This window comes from Tachypleus tridentatus, chromosome 1 (assembly GCF_004210375.1).
Source record: "Tachypleus tridentatus isolate NWPU-2018 chromosome 1, ASM421037v1, whole genome shotgun sequence".
In the NCBI taxonomy this organism is placed as follows: domain Eukaryota; kingdom Metazoa; phylum Arthropoda; class Merostomata; order Xiphosura; family Limulidae; genus Tachypleus; species Tachypleus tridentatus.
The window spans coordinates 135,716,188-135,733,262 of NC_134825.1; the positions used below are offsets into that span (position 1 = coordinate 135,716,188).

Sequence of the window (17,075 nt, forward strand, 5' to 3'; positions counted from 1 at the left end):
ATTGTTTTATATGTTTACGCACACGCTGGGTTCCGTGTATATACATTGTTGTCTCAACATAAAATTAAGTTTGTGTTTTTTGTCACTACTGCTTAAAATCATGTACAGGAAATTTAAACTGATTATGTTTTAACACCGTAAATTAAAAAAAATATATTCTACTACACATTGGGTCAACAATGTCGCGTAGATTTTTTTTATTTGAGTAGCCTAAAATCAAAATATGAAAAGCTCGATCTAAGTTTGACTTTGAAATAAGAACTAAATATTATCTATTTAAATACAAAAATCCAACGAAATTAATACATGTTTTCACATACCACTTCTAAGTGATACCGACTACAGAAAATAATGAAATTCCCATAGACGTAGCAAACTCCTAAACTTATAACTTTTGTCTTTATAAATAGTCCGTACTTATTACACATCAGAAGAGAAGATAGACCCTTTCAGATTTTAAAGGACAATTTGTTTTACATAAAAATCAAGTATACAAAGAATCAAAAAAGAAAAACAATACAGAACAGAAAAAGAGATCATTTTTACTCGCACTTACGTTTCAGTATATAATATTTTACACACAATTTAACATTTGGTTTTAGCATGTTCTAGTCCATTTTTGCATCATTTCACCATCAGCATCTTTTAAATTCTCTAAGATATCTCAAACTACATGCGATAACAGAAAAATCATGTAGCACTACTATTGAAATCGTCAGGAGTTAGCGTGAAAATCCAAAATATAAGAGGACGCTATATATTTAATTCTATATAACCATATCTTTAAAAATACCATTCACTTAGTGAATATGATAAAACAAGTGAGGAGGTTTATCATTATTACTGAATAAAATTACATAAAATATTTTAAACTAACGCAGCGTAGCTGTTAAATACAAATTAATTTTCGTAGGTTCATGCAAGAGTCATGTTCTTAGTATCATTGCGTTTCATGCCCATGACAGGCAAGCATTTTTAGAAAGAAAAATAACTTTAGTTTGAAAATATAAATGAAATGCGGATGTATAAATCACTCACGAGGAAGTCCCAAAATCGAAACAGACCACTCACGTTCAGTTTGTTTTTTTTATCTCAGAGCCATGACCTTGACTCTTGATTTTGTTTGTGTTTGTTTGGAAATAAGCACAACGCTACACAATAGGCTATTTGTGCTCTGCTTACCTCGGGTATCGAAACATGCATAGCATTTATGAAAATGGTACCCAATAAAAAGCCTAAGCTTATAATTCTGAGACTCCCCAGTGACACAGGGGTATGTCTGTCGGCTCACACTGCTAACAACCAGTTTTTGATACCCGTGCTGGGCAGAGCACTGCGCAGTTTTGTGCTTAATTCTAAACAAACAAACATAATTCTGAGGTAGATGTATTTACTGATGTATAATATTCTTGTCCATAAATCCAGCTTCTGAGTAGAGTATGGTAGATTAGTTTTAAAATTAATTCAAGCGCGTTCGTTTCTACACATTGGAGAATTTCTCTAAGGCTTTCACTTTTTGCCGTTGAAATAACAACAACCTTGCATTTCACTTATACACATTAACTGAAAAATAATTTGTGCAACTGATAATACAATAATTGTATACTGCCACGTTGAAGATTCATCATTTCTCGAGTTCTCTGTTTTTTTGTTTTTTCTCGAGTTTACTTTTATAATTTGTCTCTATGAGGTTTTCTGCGACAAATTCAGTGAATTTTCTAAAAACACACGATCAATAGCGAATTTAAGGTTGTGTGGGCCCAGGAGCTAATGATTTTTGTGGGTCCTATATCCCACGTAATGTTAATATAATAAAATTATCAGTGAGCTCCCGTTAAGACCATGGGCCTTGGAGCTGAGCCCCCTCGAGCCCATACCTAAATACGCCACTGCACAGGATTACCATAGCGGATTTCTCTGCCCTTGTGAGAGGTTTTTAATTCCACTGATTTTCATACTTCACTTAGACATAAAGCTACCTGGCTCCCTATAATTCTTTTTAAATTAACGATCTTTGATTTTCTGGTAAATAAAAGCTATAAACATAAGTTGAGACAACTTGAAATTTGCATGCAGAAGTACAGTAACTCTGTCTGTTATAGAAACACTGCTTGCCATTGTGAAAAACACACAATACACTTAGTAAGACCATCTACCAATAGGATCATTGCAATACCACCCACCTATATCTTTAGTAACACTATCCACTTAGTGAAATTATAAACATAACATTGCGTAAATTAGATTAAATTATTAATTTTAATATTTTGACTGTTACTATAAAGTTGATGACATATTGTCATTCTCTAGTGGTCCGATCATTATAGCAACATGCCCTTTGATGAAATACTCTATTTTATATAATACTCGAATTATGATATCATGCCTAGCAACGTGCCTCTACGAATAGTGGGATTGTACGTAACATTATAGCGCTCCAACGGCTGAAAGGATGATCATGTTTGGTGTGACGTGGATTCGAACCCGCGATCCTCGGATTAACTACCGGGTCATGAAGATGTGCCACGGAGAAAGTTCACAAATATGATATTAAGAACAAATGTGTTAAAATAACATTATTATTCATAAACTAATAGCAGTCTTACGAGGGAGACCTGAGCTAGCCGTCCCTAATTTAGCAGTGTAAGACTGGAGGGAAGGCAGCTAGATATCACTACCCACTGCCAATTCTTGGGCTACTCTTTTACCAACAAATAGGGGGATTGACCGTAACATTATAGCGCTCCCATGGCTGAAAGGGCTAGCATGTTTGGTGTGACGTGGATTCGATTCCGTCACTCTCAGATCACGAGTCGAGCACCCTAACCACCTGGCCATGCCAGACCCCCATCAATAAAAGAAGCAAAGACTATACTACAATATGTTAAATGTATACTAAATTATTAAAAACACAATGGGATATTTCATTTAGTGTCTTTAAAAACAAAACATTAGGTGTTTTTCATTAGGCGTGATAAAACTTTTCAGTAGTAAGTTAACTGTGTTAGTGACATATCTATCTAATGAAGCACTTGTAATACAGTTAAATAAATAAATGTAAAAAAAAAACATAACTTGAGAAAATTTTAAATATGTGGGTAGTCCTATGAAAGTATATTAACACTGTCCCTTACATAGACAACATGTGTCTATATAATCTTAGTAAAACTACCCACCTAGTAATATCATTCTTTTGTATGAACACCATCTTTAGTAACTCAATCGACTTTGTGAAACTCAAAAATCTTAAAGTATGGTGTCATGCTAACCAATGTATTATCTGGACAAATTCTATGCCATCTGTCAAGGTGACCTACCAACAGGTTTTTTATGGAGCAAATCAGCAAGCAATTTCTCAATAACACCGATAACTACGTCCTGAAATTTTTTGAAATTTTTGATATGTTAAAATTATTTTAAAAATATTTTGGTAAGAGACTTTAGTATAAGAGACTAATTATATAGATTTACAGAATAAAATAAAAGTCTACATAATTTAAAGAGTTTTTGTTAATGCCGAACTCTGTTTACGTGTGTCAGAAATAGCTGATTAATTAATGACGACCTTACTTATACCACTGATAAAGATATCCATCTTATATACCTAAAGTTGAGACCGTAAAGACTTCATTATGAACCACATATTTATATCCGGATTAAAGCAAGGCATTGCCAGGTAGTTAGGGTGTTCGACTCGAAATATGAGGGTTGCGGGTTCGGATCCCCTTTACACCAAACATATTTACCATTTCAGTCATGGGGACGTTATTAAGTTCGATCAATCCCACTTTTAGTTGATAAAAGGGTAGCCCAAGAGTTGGCGGTGGGTGGTGATGAGTAGCTGCCTTCTCTTTGGCCTTACACTGCTAATTTAGGTATGGCTATCGCAGATAGCCTTTGTGTAGCTTTGACCGAAATTCCAAACAAACCAAACCGATTTAAAATAAAGTTGTGCAGATATCGACACTGACAGACTAAGCACTTACATCATTCAATAAAGCTGCTAAGCTATTAGTCTTACATCTTTAAATATTTGCGTTTATACATGTTACAAGAAATGAAGGATCTTTATGGGTATTTCCCAGTTTTTCATTATGCCTTAACTGTAATTAACATATATACAACAAAGAAAAATAAATAAATTTTCTCTGAACGTTACGTTTCTTTACTTGTGACGTTTTACTCATTCATTAAGATTAATTTATTTCTCATTTTTTTCTATAAATCACAATTACTTATTTAATAATTGTATTAACAGATTACCTAGGATTTATGTATAAATCTTGGATTAGAGCTGTATTTTTATCGCTTATCCAACATTCATTGTAAAGATGAGATTTCGAAATGAATTTAATCAAATGGTGTTAAGATTTTAATGATACTAGTGTTTTCAACCCATTATTAATTTTCTGCAATGGTAGATCGAATCCAAGGTAGGAAATTTTCAACTTTTGTATAAACGCCATATTTCCTCGGGGAAGAACAACCCTCTCCCCAGCTAACAATTCCAGCAAGATACCATCGTCCCTGATATTTCATAACGTATGGGCCACCACTGTCCCCACCACAAGTGTCAGGCTTGTAACTTTCAGCATAACCCGCACAGAACATGTTCTTAGTGATAGTATAACTTGAGCTATCTGCACATACCTCTCTAGCTACGAGTGGAAGACTGGCTTGTTGAAGTGTTAAAGCTTTGGTTGCACCTCGAACACTGACACTTCCCCAACCTGTTACCATCCCCAACGAACCAATTGGAAAACTTTCAAGAAAACCTTTCATTGGAAGGCAAACAGGAAGCACATTAGGCTTAAAGGCTACACGTTCTTCTAATTGCACTAAAGCAATATCATTATTATTGATAATTGGACTGCTTCCTGGACGATGTATCCTGGATTGAAAGCTAGGGTGTATTACCAAATGGCGGATTTTGGCATAAACTTCTTCTGGTTCTGGGTTTCTTCGCACCTTACCAAGTTTGATAAAAAATTTATTTCTTGCTTCATCATCAGTGTGCACTCGAGCTACAACTCCCTTACTATCAAGGAAATTAAAGCAATGAGCAGCTGTAGCGACCCACTTGTCACTTATTAAAGAACACCCACAAACTACAGGCACCTTCTCCGTCGATAGCATACACATCCAGGGTGCTGAATTTTTGGGAGCCCGAACACCGTCAATAATACGTTTTTTTCTTCGAGTCTCTTTCGCTAAAGGTCGTCCACAAGTGTAGACAGGGTACACTGGTTGTTGCTCTACAGCCACCTCAATATTTCTTGACAGCTTGCACTTCTCATCATAGAGCGTTTGCACAATGCAGCTGTAAATGCCACTGTCTGAAGTCGTGAAGTTCCTTATCTGAAGCTTTCCTTGGCTTATGTCACTAATTCTATCAGCAGATTCAATATGCTGTCCATTAAAAAACCATAAAACACTTGCTGTAGGATCATTAACATCACAATGTAGTGAAGCTGTAGTTCCTGGACTTACGTACAACTTTGTCATCTGATTCCGAAATTCTAAAAAACACTCCTGAGCTGACAATGCATTCACTGGAGCTATTGGTTGTTTTTCTTCCAGAATTTTTATTCGTACTGCTCGGTTTATTTCAAGAATTTCAGAACTTTGAGTTAGACAATGATACAAACCTTGGTCTCTAACAGAATAAATTTCCAATAGTAGAGAACTATTTGATAGAACTTGAATGTTTGTAAGGCCAAGAATATCTATAATGGTATTGTCCTTAAACCACACAAGTTGACTACTCTGCTGTTTGTTATTATTACAGTCCAGCACAACTTTTTGACGTGGCTTAGCCAAAATCTCTTCAATTTTTCTTTGCCTGTATGATTCTTCACAACGAATTTCTAGTGAAAGAAATAAGTGATTTGAAATAGAAATTGATAAAGAAAAATATTTTATTTATTTTGTCCAACAGTAAAAAAAAAGAGCATACAAATTTCGAAATGTAACTAGTAATCGATTACTCAACATTTCGTTTTAAAACCCTTATATTTTAGTGTCCTAATTTTAGTAAATAAATACTTGTATGCAGCACTTGAACTACATGTAAATAATACATGTCATTACAAAAAAACTACTTTAATGCTTCTACAGACTATGTACACCGCAACTTTGTAGGGCTAAGTGACTAAGTAGTTTGCAAATAACATTTCAACATAAAATTTAAGACTAATGGTACCAAAGCTACCTTACAAATGCAAAAGTGACTGAATATTCTCACATATGACTCCATTAACTGAATAAAATCTCACTTCTGACAATAAACTGTGAAGAAGTTTCTAAAGAGTTCAATAAGTCATTGAATATTCATTATGGTTATTACATTCGTAAATAACTACTTGATATACCTGCTCTTCAATGCACGAGGAAAACATAAGGAGTGAGAACTCGATTGCATGTTTCTCAGCATCAATTTGTCTTTTGCTTTGTTTCTTTATTATCTTTATTTGACAATGTCAGCCTTTTTCATCGGCTATCTTAATTTTTGTTAAGCTTTCTTGGTTTTTCTCCCAACCATCTATTTGTTTTGTTCTTGCTAAGTGATATTTTCTTTCTTGCACTGTATCTTAATTATTTTTAGTTTTAGTCAGATTTTAGTCTATAATTTACTACTCTTTTTCCAACGAATAGTGGGATTGACCGTCACTTTATAACGTCCCAAAGGCTGAAAGGGCGAGCAAGTTTAGTATGACGGAGATTCGAACCTGCGACCTTCAGATTACGACGCTCAAAATTGCTAAGTTGAAATGAAACGCTAAGGTGGTTCAATGCTGTAAATACGCTATGTTTTAATTTCAATGTTACCAATATTTTAAATCCCGATTTTATGTTTAATAGTATCGAAAGGGCTTGCTGTATATATGATCATTTATCTGAAAAACAATTAATATAAACTCCCCAAACGACTGGAACTTCAACAAAAGAGTTGCACGTGAGAATAGAGCACTGTAAACAGTGAGCCGTTTTCACGTTTAGTGCTCAAAATCCAATATTAACGAATCTTAAATTAAAATATCATGATATCCGCATTTTCAGAGTATTGAAAGAACTTGCTCTAAGCATGATCACTTATTTTAAAATCCCATTTGTACTGGTATATGAACACGAGACTTCAACTTGAGGTTCATGTGTTCTAGTGTTACCGACAAATAGTGAATTTTATATAAGTTGATTATCTCCATCTCTTCATATTAGACAAAGCTTCTCGATTATTACTTCCTTATATCAAGAAACTCTCTATAGCAGACAACTAAGTCATAACATTAAAAATACAGCCTAGACTACTGCTCCTTCATGTATTGGGAAGACCCTTGAATAATCTTAATACTTAAATAAAACAGTACATTAAACTGTCCATTCACCAAGTCATTTTGGCACTTTTCTCATCCGAAGTACATGCATGATATACAGATGGAATGACCTCTTGCCCTTTATTGTCACTAGGGGTTCTTCATAAGAAGGAGGTTGAGTGAATCTACTGGCAGCTCTATCTCTTATAATTCTTGAAATGATCACTACAGGAACTTTGAGCTCTTCAGCGTGTTGCCTTTGCACTCATAAATTATTCTTTGGAGTTTTCCAGTTGGCTATTTCCTCCCAGACATAGTTCCAAAGAAAATTAAAGTAGATGATCTTTAACTTGGACCACCACTATTTCTGGATTCTGTAAAACACACCACTGGATACTTTCAGTACAAATTATGCTCCTTCCCAACAACTTCTAAATTTTGAAATTCATCCTCTCGTATGGCAGGAATTGTATAGCTGTTCCATACCACTTGAATAGAATCCATTACTTTCAGCATTAACATTATAGCAACTTTTCATTTTATCTCTAGTTGACTTTATTCTTTCTCAGGCTAAGTCGTGTATGAGGTCTTTATTCTTTAGATTCTTGGGAGTTCTTTCTACCTTCATTCTATCTTTCAGGACATGCTGGAGTGGTTGGTTTCGCTATGCCATAGTAACTAGATATAGATGTATCGCTAATAACTCCTGGTTCTTGATGGTAATGATACAATAACATTTTCACTGTTGTAATAACTACCATGTAGTGCACAAGGATTTTTTGGTCATACACTATGAAACTAGTTTGAAGCTATCCTAATCTCGAATTCATGTCTCAGCATGAAGCTCATTCCAGATATGCACTATTTTTCAATACATCATAAGGTGTGTAGATACCTTTTTACAGTAGGGGTAACTTCCAGTGGAGGGTAACTTCATCTCAACTTTCAATTTCCCATTTTGCTGGTTGTGACTTTAAGTCTACTTGCTGTTTGGGTCAATATATCTTTTTTCATCTCAGCTGGAGTCAATTTCCCATTTTGCATTACCAAAATTGATTGATCTGTTGTGACTGTATGAATAACCAGTGTCGAATTGATCTGTTGTGACTGTATGAATAACCAGTGTCGATCAATATACTGCAAGGCTTCTCATCAATAAGCCCATTGATGATTTTCCTCGAATAACGAATTTCCTATCTTATTTGGAACAGATGGAATACTTTCAGAGGAACTTAATCCTAAATCCAGTTAATTCCTGTTTTCTCAATAGCTGGTTGGACTTTGTCTTCTTGTCTGAATAACAGCTATTGACGTTTTACAATTTCAGCTACAATGGTGGTGTTTTCTACAATTATAACAGCTCCCTTTTACTGGCATCCTTTGAGAGAGATTGTTACTTTCTATAGAAAACACTGCAGTTTCTGGTAGCACACTCTTACAAGTTACACTAGAAACACTACTGTATTGTCACTTATTTCCTTCATTTAAAATAACTAGTTCTCTATCTAATCCTTTCCGTGCTTTTATGCTATCATAAGGGGAAATTAATATTTCAATACTGCTCAATCTGATGGTCCTGCAATTATGTGATAACATTAGATGGTGTTATTAATGGTTTATCTGTGATTTGAATGGAGTCATGTTCCATCTCCAATTGGAGAGCTTTCTTTAAAAATGCGCGACTACTTCGTTTTATTCTAATTCTCATATTTTCATTCATAATGACATCTATAAATTAACCATGTGCCAACGAATATATCAATTCTCACATAGCATCGAGCTAAGATAATTTAATAAACCTTATATAGTCTTTCAAAAGTTCATCTGAGGTCTCTTATTTACCCTGTAACCTGGTGTAGAATTTTGATATTTGATACTTCTTCCTGGTGTATTACTTCAACCTTGTTAGACAAGACAGTTACCAATTCTTGATAGTTGCTATGAATCTCAGGTGGAAGATAAAATAATGATGTTAAAGCTGGTATTTTAAATTAAATTAGCAGGAAGATGTATTGCTTGTTATTTATTATACAACCTGTTAAATTTGGAAATTATTTTAAACTGAGCATGATACCATCTTTCATGTTTCCTTGTAAGCCATTTAGGTTCTCATATCTTGTGTTTTGTGGTAAATGATGTTTTAACTTGAAATTCTTGACTTGATTTGATCTTTGCATTTATTTTTCCAAGTTTTTATTTTCTCATTACATCTTTTGTACCTCTTCAATTTTGTCATTACAGCTTTTCTGTACTTTATCAAAATCTTTCTAAACTTCTTTAAAGGTGAATTTTCAACAAATTTAATAATTGCCTTAGAAACTGTACTTTGGTTAGGTATAATTCCTGTGTGGTTGCCATATTTTTAAAGACTTTAGTTTTTTAGTAAAAAATGAAACAAAATATGCGGATCCTCGAACTCAAGTTCCTCTTGGTCATTCGGCTGTTTCCGTGACGTTTTACAATTATGACGTAATATTTGCCAAACACGCTGCGTTGCGCGCCGACCATGTTGTTCCTTTCAGTGCTGGTATTTTATGTAAATCTATCTGTGCCTTTTCGGATTACATACTTTGTGAGACTATTTTTTGTCATGATATTGCTACTTTATGTTTGTTTTATGATAACATGTTTTACTACGTTGCTTATGTTTGTAAAAACTGTTCGGCATGGGGCAAAAACTTTTTTTCGTTTCCGTGCAAGGAGAAGAAACCGGCAAGGTGGCGACAGTTGGAGCGGATGGTTAATAGAAAGAACTGGACTCCTTCACATCATGCAAAGCTTTGTCAAGATTACTTTGAACGCTCATGTTTTGTGTCGGATCCCACTGTTTTGGTTTCCGTGGGTTTCAAGCCAAATAGGTTGAGACTGAAAAAAAACCATTGGCAGTAGACAGGATCGTCCCCACCATCTTTCCTCGTGTAGATCTGAGAACTGATCTCAACCTGCAGTGTACAGGTTCCACCCCTCTGAAGCCATCCTTTGCCATCACGAAAAGAACAAACTTAAAGGTATGTGTGCAGTATAAAGCGATAAACAATAACTAGTATAATATAATAATTTAAAAGTACAAGTTTTTGAAGAATGTAACTAGACATACACATTTCACATTCATGAGCGTGTTTTGCATTTGTGGCACCTGAAAGTCAGTGAAACTTTGATTTCCTAGTCTAGACAGTGGACAAATCTATCCCAAATAGAGTATATTCCAAGTTTAAAAGCTGGTAGATCATTCCGTAGATGTTTTTGTATCATTTTTACATATGGAAAAGTTTGAAGAATACCATTTTTCAAATTTAACATTTCAAAATAAATTGTAATAAGACTATGTCTTGAACATGTTGAAGTAATCAAGTACATGTTATGTATTTTTTAAAAAAACATTGTAGACTTGTAAACAATCAAATATAAACTCCATAACATATTTCTATAACTCATCATAATAAAATTAATCTTAACACAGTACTTTGACATTATCATATTAAATGTAAATCTCATAAACCTCATAAAGCATGTTATTTTAATATATAATATTATTTCTTCAGTATCACTCACAGTTTCGCTACTCTCGCTCGTGATACTGTTCTCATCACTAGAACTTGTCAGATCTATATATGCAAAAACGGCTCGTTTGGGTTGAGAAAATATTTTACATAGAAGAGCGAACAACGTTTCGACCTTCTTCGGTCATCGTCAGGTTCACAAGGAAAGGGTAACTGACCGGAAGCTGACCACATGTTTGAAAGGGGTTGTGCAACTGAGCGTCGGAACGTAGAGGGCGGTGTTAGATGTTTGAATATATAATTTTATTTATTTTATTATTAATATAGGTATAAAGGCGTTCCCTTATATTGGTTTATTTTGGGTTTAAGTTGTTGTATAAGTAAGGCTTTTTTTTTAATTTTGCGTTTGTTTATGTTTGTTTCTTTATTTAGTATTTGAGTGTTTTCTATGGTTATGTTGTGTTTATTTGACTTGCAGTGTTCGAAAACGTGTGAAGGTGACTTTTTATGCTCTTTGAATCTGGTTTCCATTTTTCTACTTGTTTCTCCAATATAGAAGTCGTGGCAGTTATCACATTGTATTTTATAAATAATGTTTATAACACTTCGCATGTGAACAGGAAGAAAGCAATCAAATATCATTTCTTAACCTCAAAATTACAAGAACCGACACACAATTCAAAACAGAAATCCACCGAAAAATCACTCATACTGGACTATACATTCTCTGGGACTCAGCACATGAAACAAAACAAAAACTCAACATACTAAGAAACCAAATAAACACAGCCATAAAACTATGCTCACCAGATAAAATTAACGATGAATTAGACAAAATAAAACAATACTTCATCAACATCAATAAGTTTCCTCCACAAACCGTAGAAAACATTATACGCACACACCTAGACAGAAAGCAAAATCAACCAACAAAAGTAAATATATCTCACGAATCAAAAAATCACGAAACCATATACTGCTGTATACCATATATTCCTGACATCGGCAGACAAATAACCAACATTTGGCAAAAAACTAGTAACAAAATATGACATTCCAGTTAATACCAAATTTATTCAAAAATCAGGCACAAAACTGAGGTCTATACTATGTAAAAACTACACTGACAAACACCACACCAACATTCTTCATAAAATACAATGTGATAACTGCCACGACTTCTATATTGGAGAAACAAGTAGAAAAATGGAAACCAGATTCAAAGAGCATAAAAAAGTCACCTTCACACGTTTTCGAACACTGCAAGTCAAATAAACACAACATAACCATAGAAAACACTCAAATACTAAATAAAGAAACAAACATAAACAAACGCAAAATTAAAAAAAGCCTTACTTATACAACAACTTAAACCCAAAATAAACCAATATAAGGGAACGCCTTTATACCTATATTAATAATAAAATAAATAAAATTATATATTCAAACATCTAACACCGCCCTCTACGTTCCGACGCTCAGTTGCACAACCCCTTTCAAACATGTGGTCAGCTTCCGGTCAGTTACCTCTTTCCTTGTGAACTTGACGATGACTGAAGAAGGTCGAAACGTTGTTCGCTCTTCTATGTAAAATATTTTCTCAACCCAAACGAGCTGTTTTTGCATATATATTTCTCTACAAGTGGGTTGTCAGATCTGTGTCAAAAGTAACTGTTCTAGGTTCGTTCAGAGTAGGTTCGAATTAATATGGCGCCACTCGACACTGTTCAGAACACAAAGTCAAAACAGACTCCGTCTCTATTTCTCCGTATGCACTGGCCATGTTTATTTACATTCAACGCGCTGGCGTTGGCGGTTTGTTTGGCAACTATTACTTTTCTTAGTCACAGTACTTTTCTTAGCGGCAAACGTAAAAACTAAAACGTTAGGATTGCCGCTCGGAAAGGGTTTTTTTCTGCATCAAGTTCCATGTTTCATTTATTAGCACATATGTTTTATAAAAAAATGTGAACCTGCAAAATTAATCAGTATGAATAGTTTTTCTAACTGCAATGTTTTCTTTTTTCTGTGAAATTCACCTTCAATTTTGTCACCATAGCCTTTCTATACTCAACTTTATTGTTTATAAAGTTTCTATAAACAATATTATTATTATAATAAGGGAATAATAGTCTTCAATTATTATTATTTATTTATTCATTAAACAGTTATTTTTAAAACACCTTTCTTAAACTTTTGTCTCTTTACTCTCCGTCTTGTAATTTTTTGTATCTTTCCTTTAATGTTCTGTCTTATTCTCATTTATCTTCTTTCAACTGTATTATAATTTCTAAGTAGGTTCGATCTTACATCTTGCCTTTGTTGTCATCATCTTAAACAGTTACAATTTCAAATTTAGTCAACGTTTATTTTGTTTTTACCAAGACAACTTTACTTCTTATACAACTATTGTATCCTTTTCTATCATTGGGTGAATTCGTTTGGACTACTTGATAAAAATAATGCTATATCCATTCTATATAACAATAAGGAATTGTTCCTACTTTTTGTTACTTTTTTAAGTATAAACTTTTAGCACATGGCTGCGTTATTTCTTGACCGATTTGAGATATAGTTTCCGTTTTTAACTCAGGAGGTCAAACCTTTTCATTAATGTATTTGACTACGCCCAATATCTCATAGGTTAGTTTACTCTAATACTGCTAACAATTTCAATTTGAGAATAGGCTGGTAGATATCTGGATGAGTAATAAAATTAAATCAGGTTTATGCGAGCCCCACGCTTGGTATTACTGGTGCACAAAAATATAGCTAATAAAACAAAAAAAAAAAAAAGGGCTCATAGATTATGTTACTGTAATTCTGCCTAAAATAATTTAATGTGCCGTAACTATTGAGAACTCCCTCTTGGTTTATCAGAAGTTTGTTCAGGCAACATTCATTGTGGCACAAGTTCTAGACATAGATTCGATAAACAAAATTGAAAACGAAACTCCATAACCTACTGTACTTACGCCTAACTTACAAATAGAGCATTTAGATAATTACTTGCTAACTGTTCAAGTAACGGAATAGATATGATAAATCTCTTTACTGACTGCAAGCTCTTTTGACACTGAACTTATAAGTTCACTGAATACCCATTAATTTCACCAACTAATTACTCATATAAAATACTAGGTGGAGTACTCGTTATCGAAGGATGAGAAATTCTGCTTCTAAGTTTTCTCTTAAGATAATCAATATTAAAAGTGCAATAAAAATGCATAAATGTATCAACACAGAGAAGAAAAAACATATCGTTTTCAAGAATTATCTTAATATAACCTTCATCATGTCATCCTGTATCACTGTACCATATTAGGCGTTAATTGATCGAGGAATGTGAAAACGTATAAGGAAAAGATACGCACACATATCGACGTCTATTAATGAAGAAGATGGGGGATATTCATCCCCCTTCATGACCTTCCTCATGTCATCCTACATCAGTTTGGTGCTGAATTATCAAGAAATATAAAAACGTGTAAGGATCTGATTGTTGAAAGATGCGAATAAACAGACACAACTTAGCTTTATATATTAGGCGTACCCTACTTTCTATGTATTAGGCAAATTTTCTTGGTTATTATGTCATCATGGTTAGCAGCTACCTTTAGCAACCAACTGAATTATAAAATTGAAAGTATAGATTAAAACACTACCTTATCTGTTAGTGTGAAGTCCTTTGACCAATTCTAATACTCAAATAAATCAATACACTAATCTTCTTCTCTAACAAGTAAATTATAATTTTGGAAATATAGCCTATAATAATGTGTTTAGAAGTTAGCAAAATAAAAATAACTTTGTAAACAATTGCCAGAACATATTATTTACCTACAAATTAAAATCTAAATTTAGTATTAGTCGAACATCATACCTGCTTTCTCACAAGTTGGTGGTGGATGGTTCCATTTTCCATTCACACAATTTGAAACGTTCTGCCCAATCAACACATACCCCGTGCTGCATGTAAAAATAGCCGATAAACCACCACGGAAACGAAACCAAACTCTGCCGTTAGATGGAGATGCTGGGCGTACGCATTCCTCTTCGTTTGACAAAGTAAACGCTAGAAATAGAGTATATGATAAGTTTTGTTGTTTGAGATTCAACATCCTTAAAGCCTTGATGATGATGGTGATTAATCAATAGATGATACTGCAATTACTAGAACATTTCATAGGATAAAACTCAAAATAAAAAGTACGAGAAAAGTTATTTTTACAAAACCGAGCCATTATAAGTCGCTGCGAAACCTATAATTTTATTATTAATAACTCCCATTCTGGTGTTTACGTTCTTTTTTAAAACTATTTTGGGGCATAGTTTAATTGTAATATTATGTAAGATTTCATTTTTTCTGTTATTTAATTATCTTATTTTAATAAAACGTTTCACTGCTTCTCTTGATCCAACATCATAAAGGGAAAGAATGTCATAGCAATTACTCTCAGTCTTAATTTCTCATGCAGCTAAAACCCTGAACCTATTTTGGACTTATTATTATTTTTATCTAATATCAAAAACACTTTAATTTATTTTAATAGTCCGTGTTGTTTATCTTGCGACTTTATATTTGACTAATATAGTCGACTATATTCCAACCCCATCCAAAACGACAACCTCTATAACTCAAAAATCCTCCTCCCCTTGCAATACAAAAATCTAGTACCTTTTGTTTTTTCTCGCTCTCTTTTTCTTTCTTTAGAAATTAAGAACTTGTTACCATCTGTTAGCCCAGCGGTGTGTTTGTGGACTCGCATCGCTAGAAACCGGGTTCCGTAGTGAGCAGAGCAGAGATAGCCCATTGTGTAGCGTTTTCTTGATGACGAGAAACCCACTTGAAATCAAAATGTATCTCAGAACGACTGGTATGGGTATTAACACCTATACCAGTCGTTCTGAGATACATTGTGTAGAGTTTTGCTTAATTTTAATCAATCAGTCAATCTTTCCAGATCTATACATTATAGAACAGGGCATCTAATAGCTAAAAAAAAGATGCATAATAAGAAAAAAGCTTCTCTCATTCATCTGTCAAATTAAAGATAATCTAGAAATAATTGTTTTGTTATAAGTCAGGTATGATGTATTACACTTGGTGCTCATCAGTATAATTGTTATTAAAGTTAGGAAAATAAAGATTGTTTGTTTTTGTTTGTTTTTTTGGAATTTCGCACAAAGCTACTCGAGGGCTATCTGTGCTAGCCGTCCCTAATTTAGCAGTGTAAGACTAGAGGGAAGGCAGCTAGTCATCACCACCCACCGCCAACTCTTGGGCTACTCTTTTACCAACGAAAAGTGGGATTGACCGTCACATTATAACGCCCCCACGGCTGGGAGGGCAAGCATGTTTGGCGCGACTCGGGCGCGAACCCGCGACCCTCAGATTACGAAGCACACGCCTTAACGCGCTAGGCCATGCCACGCCCTAAAAATAAAGATACTCGTGCAATTTCTATTACCTTTCATTCACCGTATCTTTCTGTCATTTTTCCACAAAAATCTAAGTCCCAGAATTAGTTATTTTGAATAAAACTAAGGGCCCTTGAAAAGTAAACTTTAGTTTTTGGCAATCATGAACTAAATTCTGTTTATTCTAAAATTTCAAGTCAATGACGTTGATAAGGCTCTGAAATATAAACACATATACAAAATAAATGCATAACATAAAGAACAGGAAATTTGCTAGAAACCGGCTTTTGATGCCCATAGTAGGTAGATAACAAATAGTTAGCTTTATGCTTAATAACAAACAAGCAAACAAAAATGCAGAACATAGCTGCATCTAGGACAAGTTTAAATTGACTACGTCTACGAGGTTTCTCCTTCTATTTTATTTTAATCAATTTAATGTGAAACAATTTTTCATCATAAGGGATATTTTGTTAAATGAAGCCTAATAGGTTGACATTGTAAAACAATATAGTTAGAAATACCGAAAATATTGATGCATTTTATCTTATTGTTGGATATATCGCACTAACAAACAACAGGAAACAATCGAAAAATGTCACTTTTCTCGTTTTTGAGGTATTCTTTCCAAATTAATCTAGGAATTAAATAATCAAAATACCTCCCAGTTGAAAGAAGCTACGTTTGTTTTATCATCACACTTACCAGTAATCAATCATGCTTAAAAAGCATATTAGAACAAATTTCCCTTGTGGGAAATCGACTTACCCTGAAAAAGCAATTGAGGGTTTTCTAAACAACTTGCTCCTTGTCATCCATATTACAACAACAACAAATAAAA

General features: G+C 33.9%; 1 protein-coding gene across 1 annotated transcript in view; it reads right to left on the bottom strand.

Moving 5' to 3' along the window:
* Nucleotides 1-3,391: 3,391 nt before the first annotated feature.
* The window catches only part of LOC143224991 (vitamin K-dependent protein C-like), a 30,577-nt gene continuing 16,893 nt past the window's right edge, over nucleotides 3,392-17,075 (bottom strand). Inside the window, exons 2-3 of the mRNA XM_076453594.1 lie at nucleotides 14,697-14,888; nucleotides 3,392-5,867 (exon numbers count right to left, since the gene is read on the bottom strand). Coding sequence (XP_076309709.1) covers nucleotides 4,402-5,867; nucleotides 14,697-14,888 — 1,658 coding nt within the window. The 3' untranslated portion in view covers nucleotides 3,392-4,401. The remainder of the gene's footprint in view (nucleotides 5,868-14,696; nucleotides 14,889-17,075) is intronic.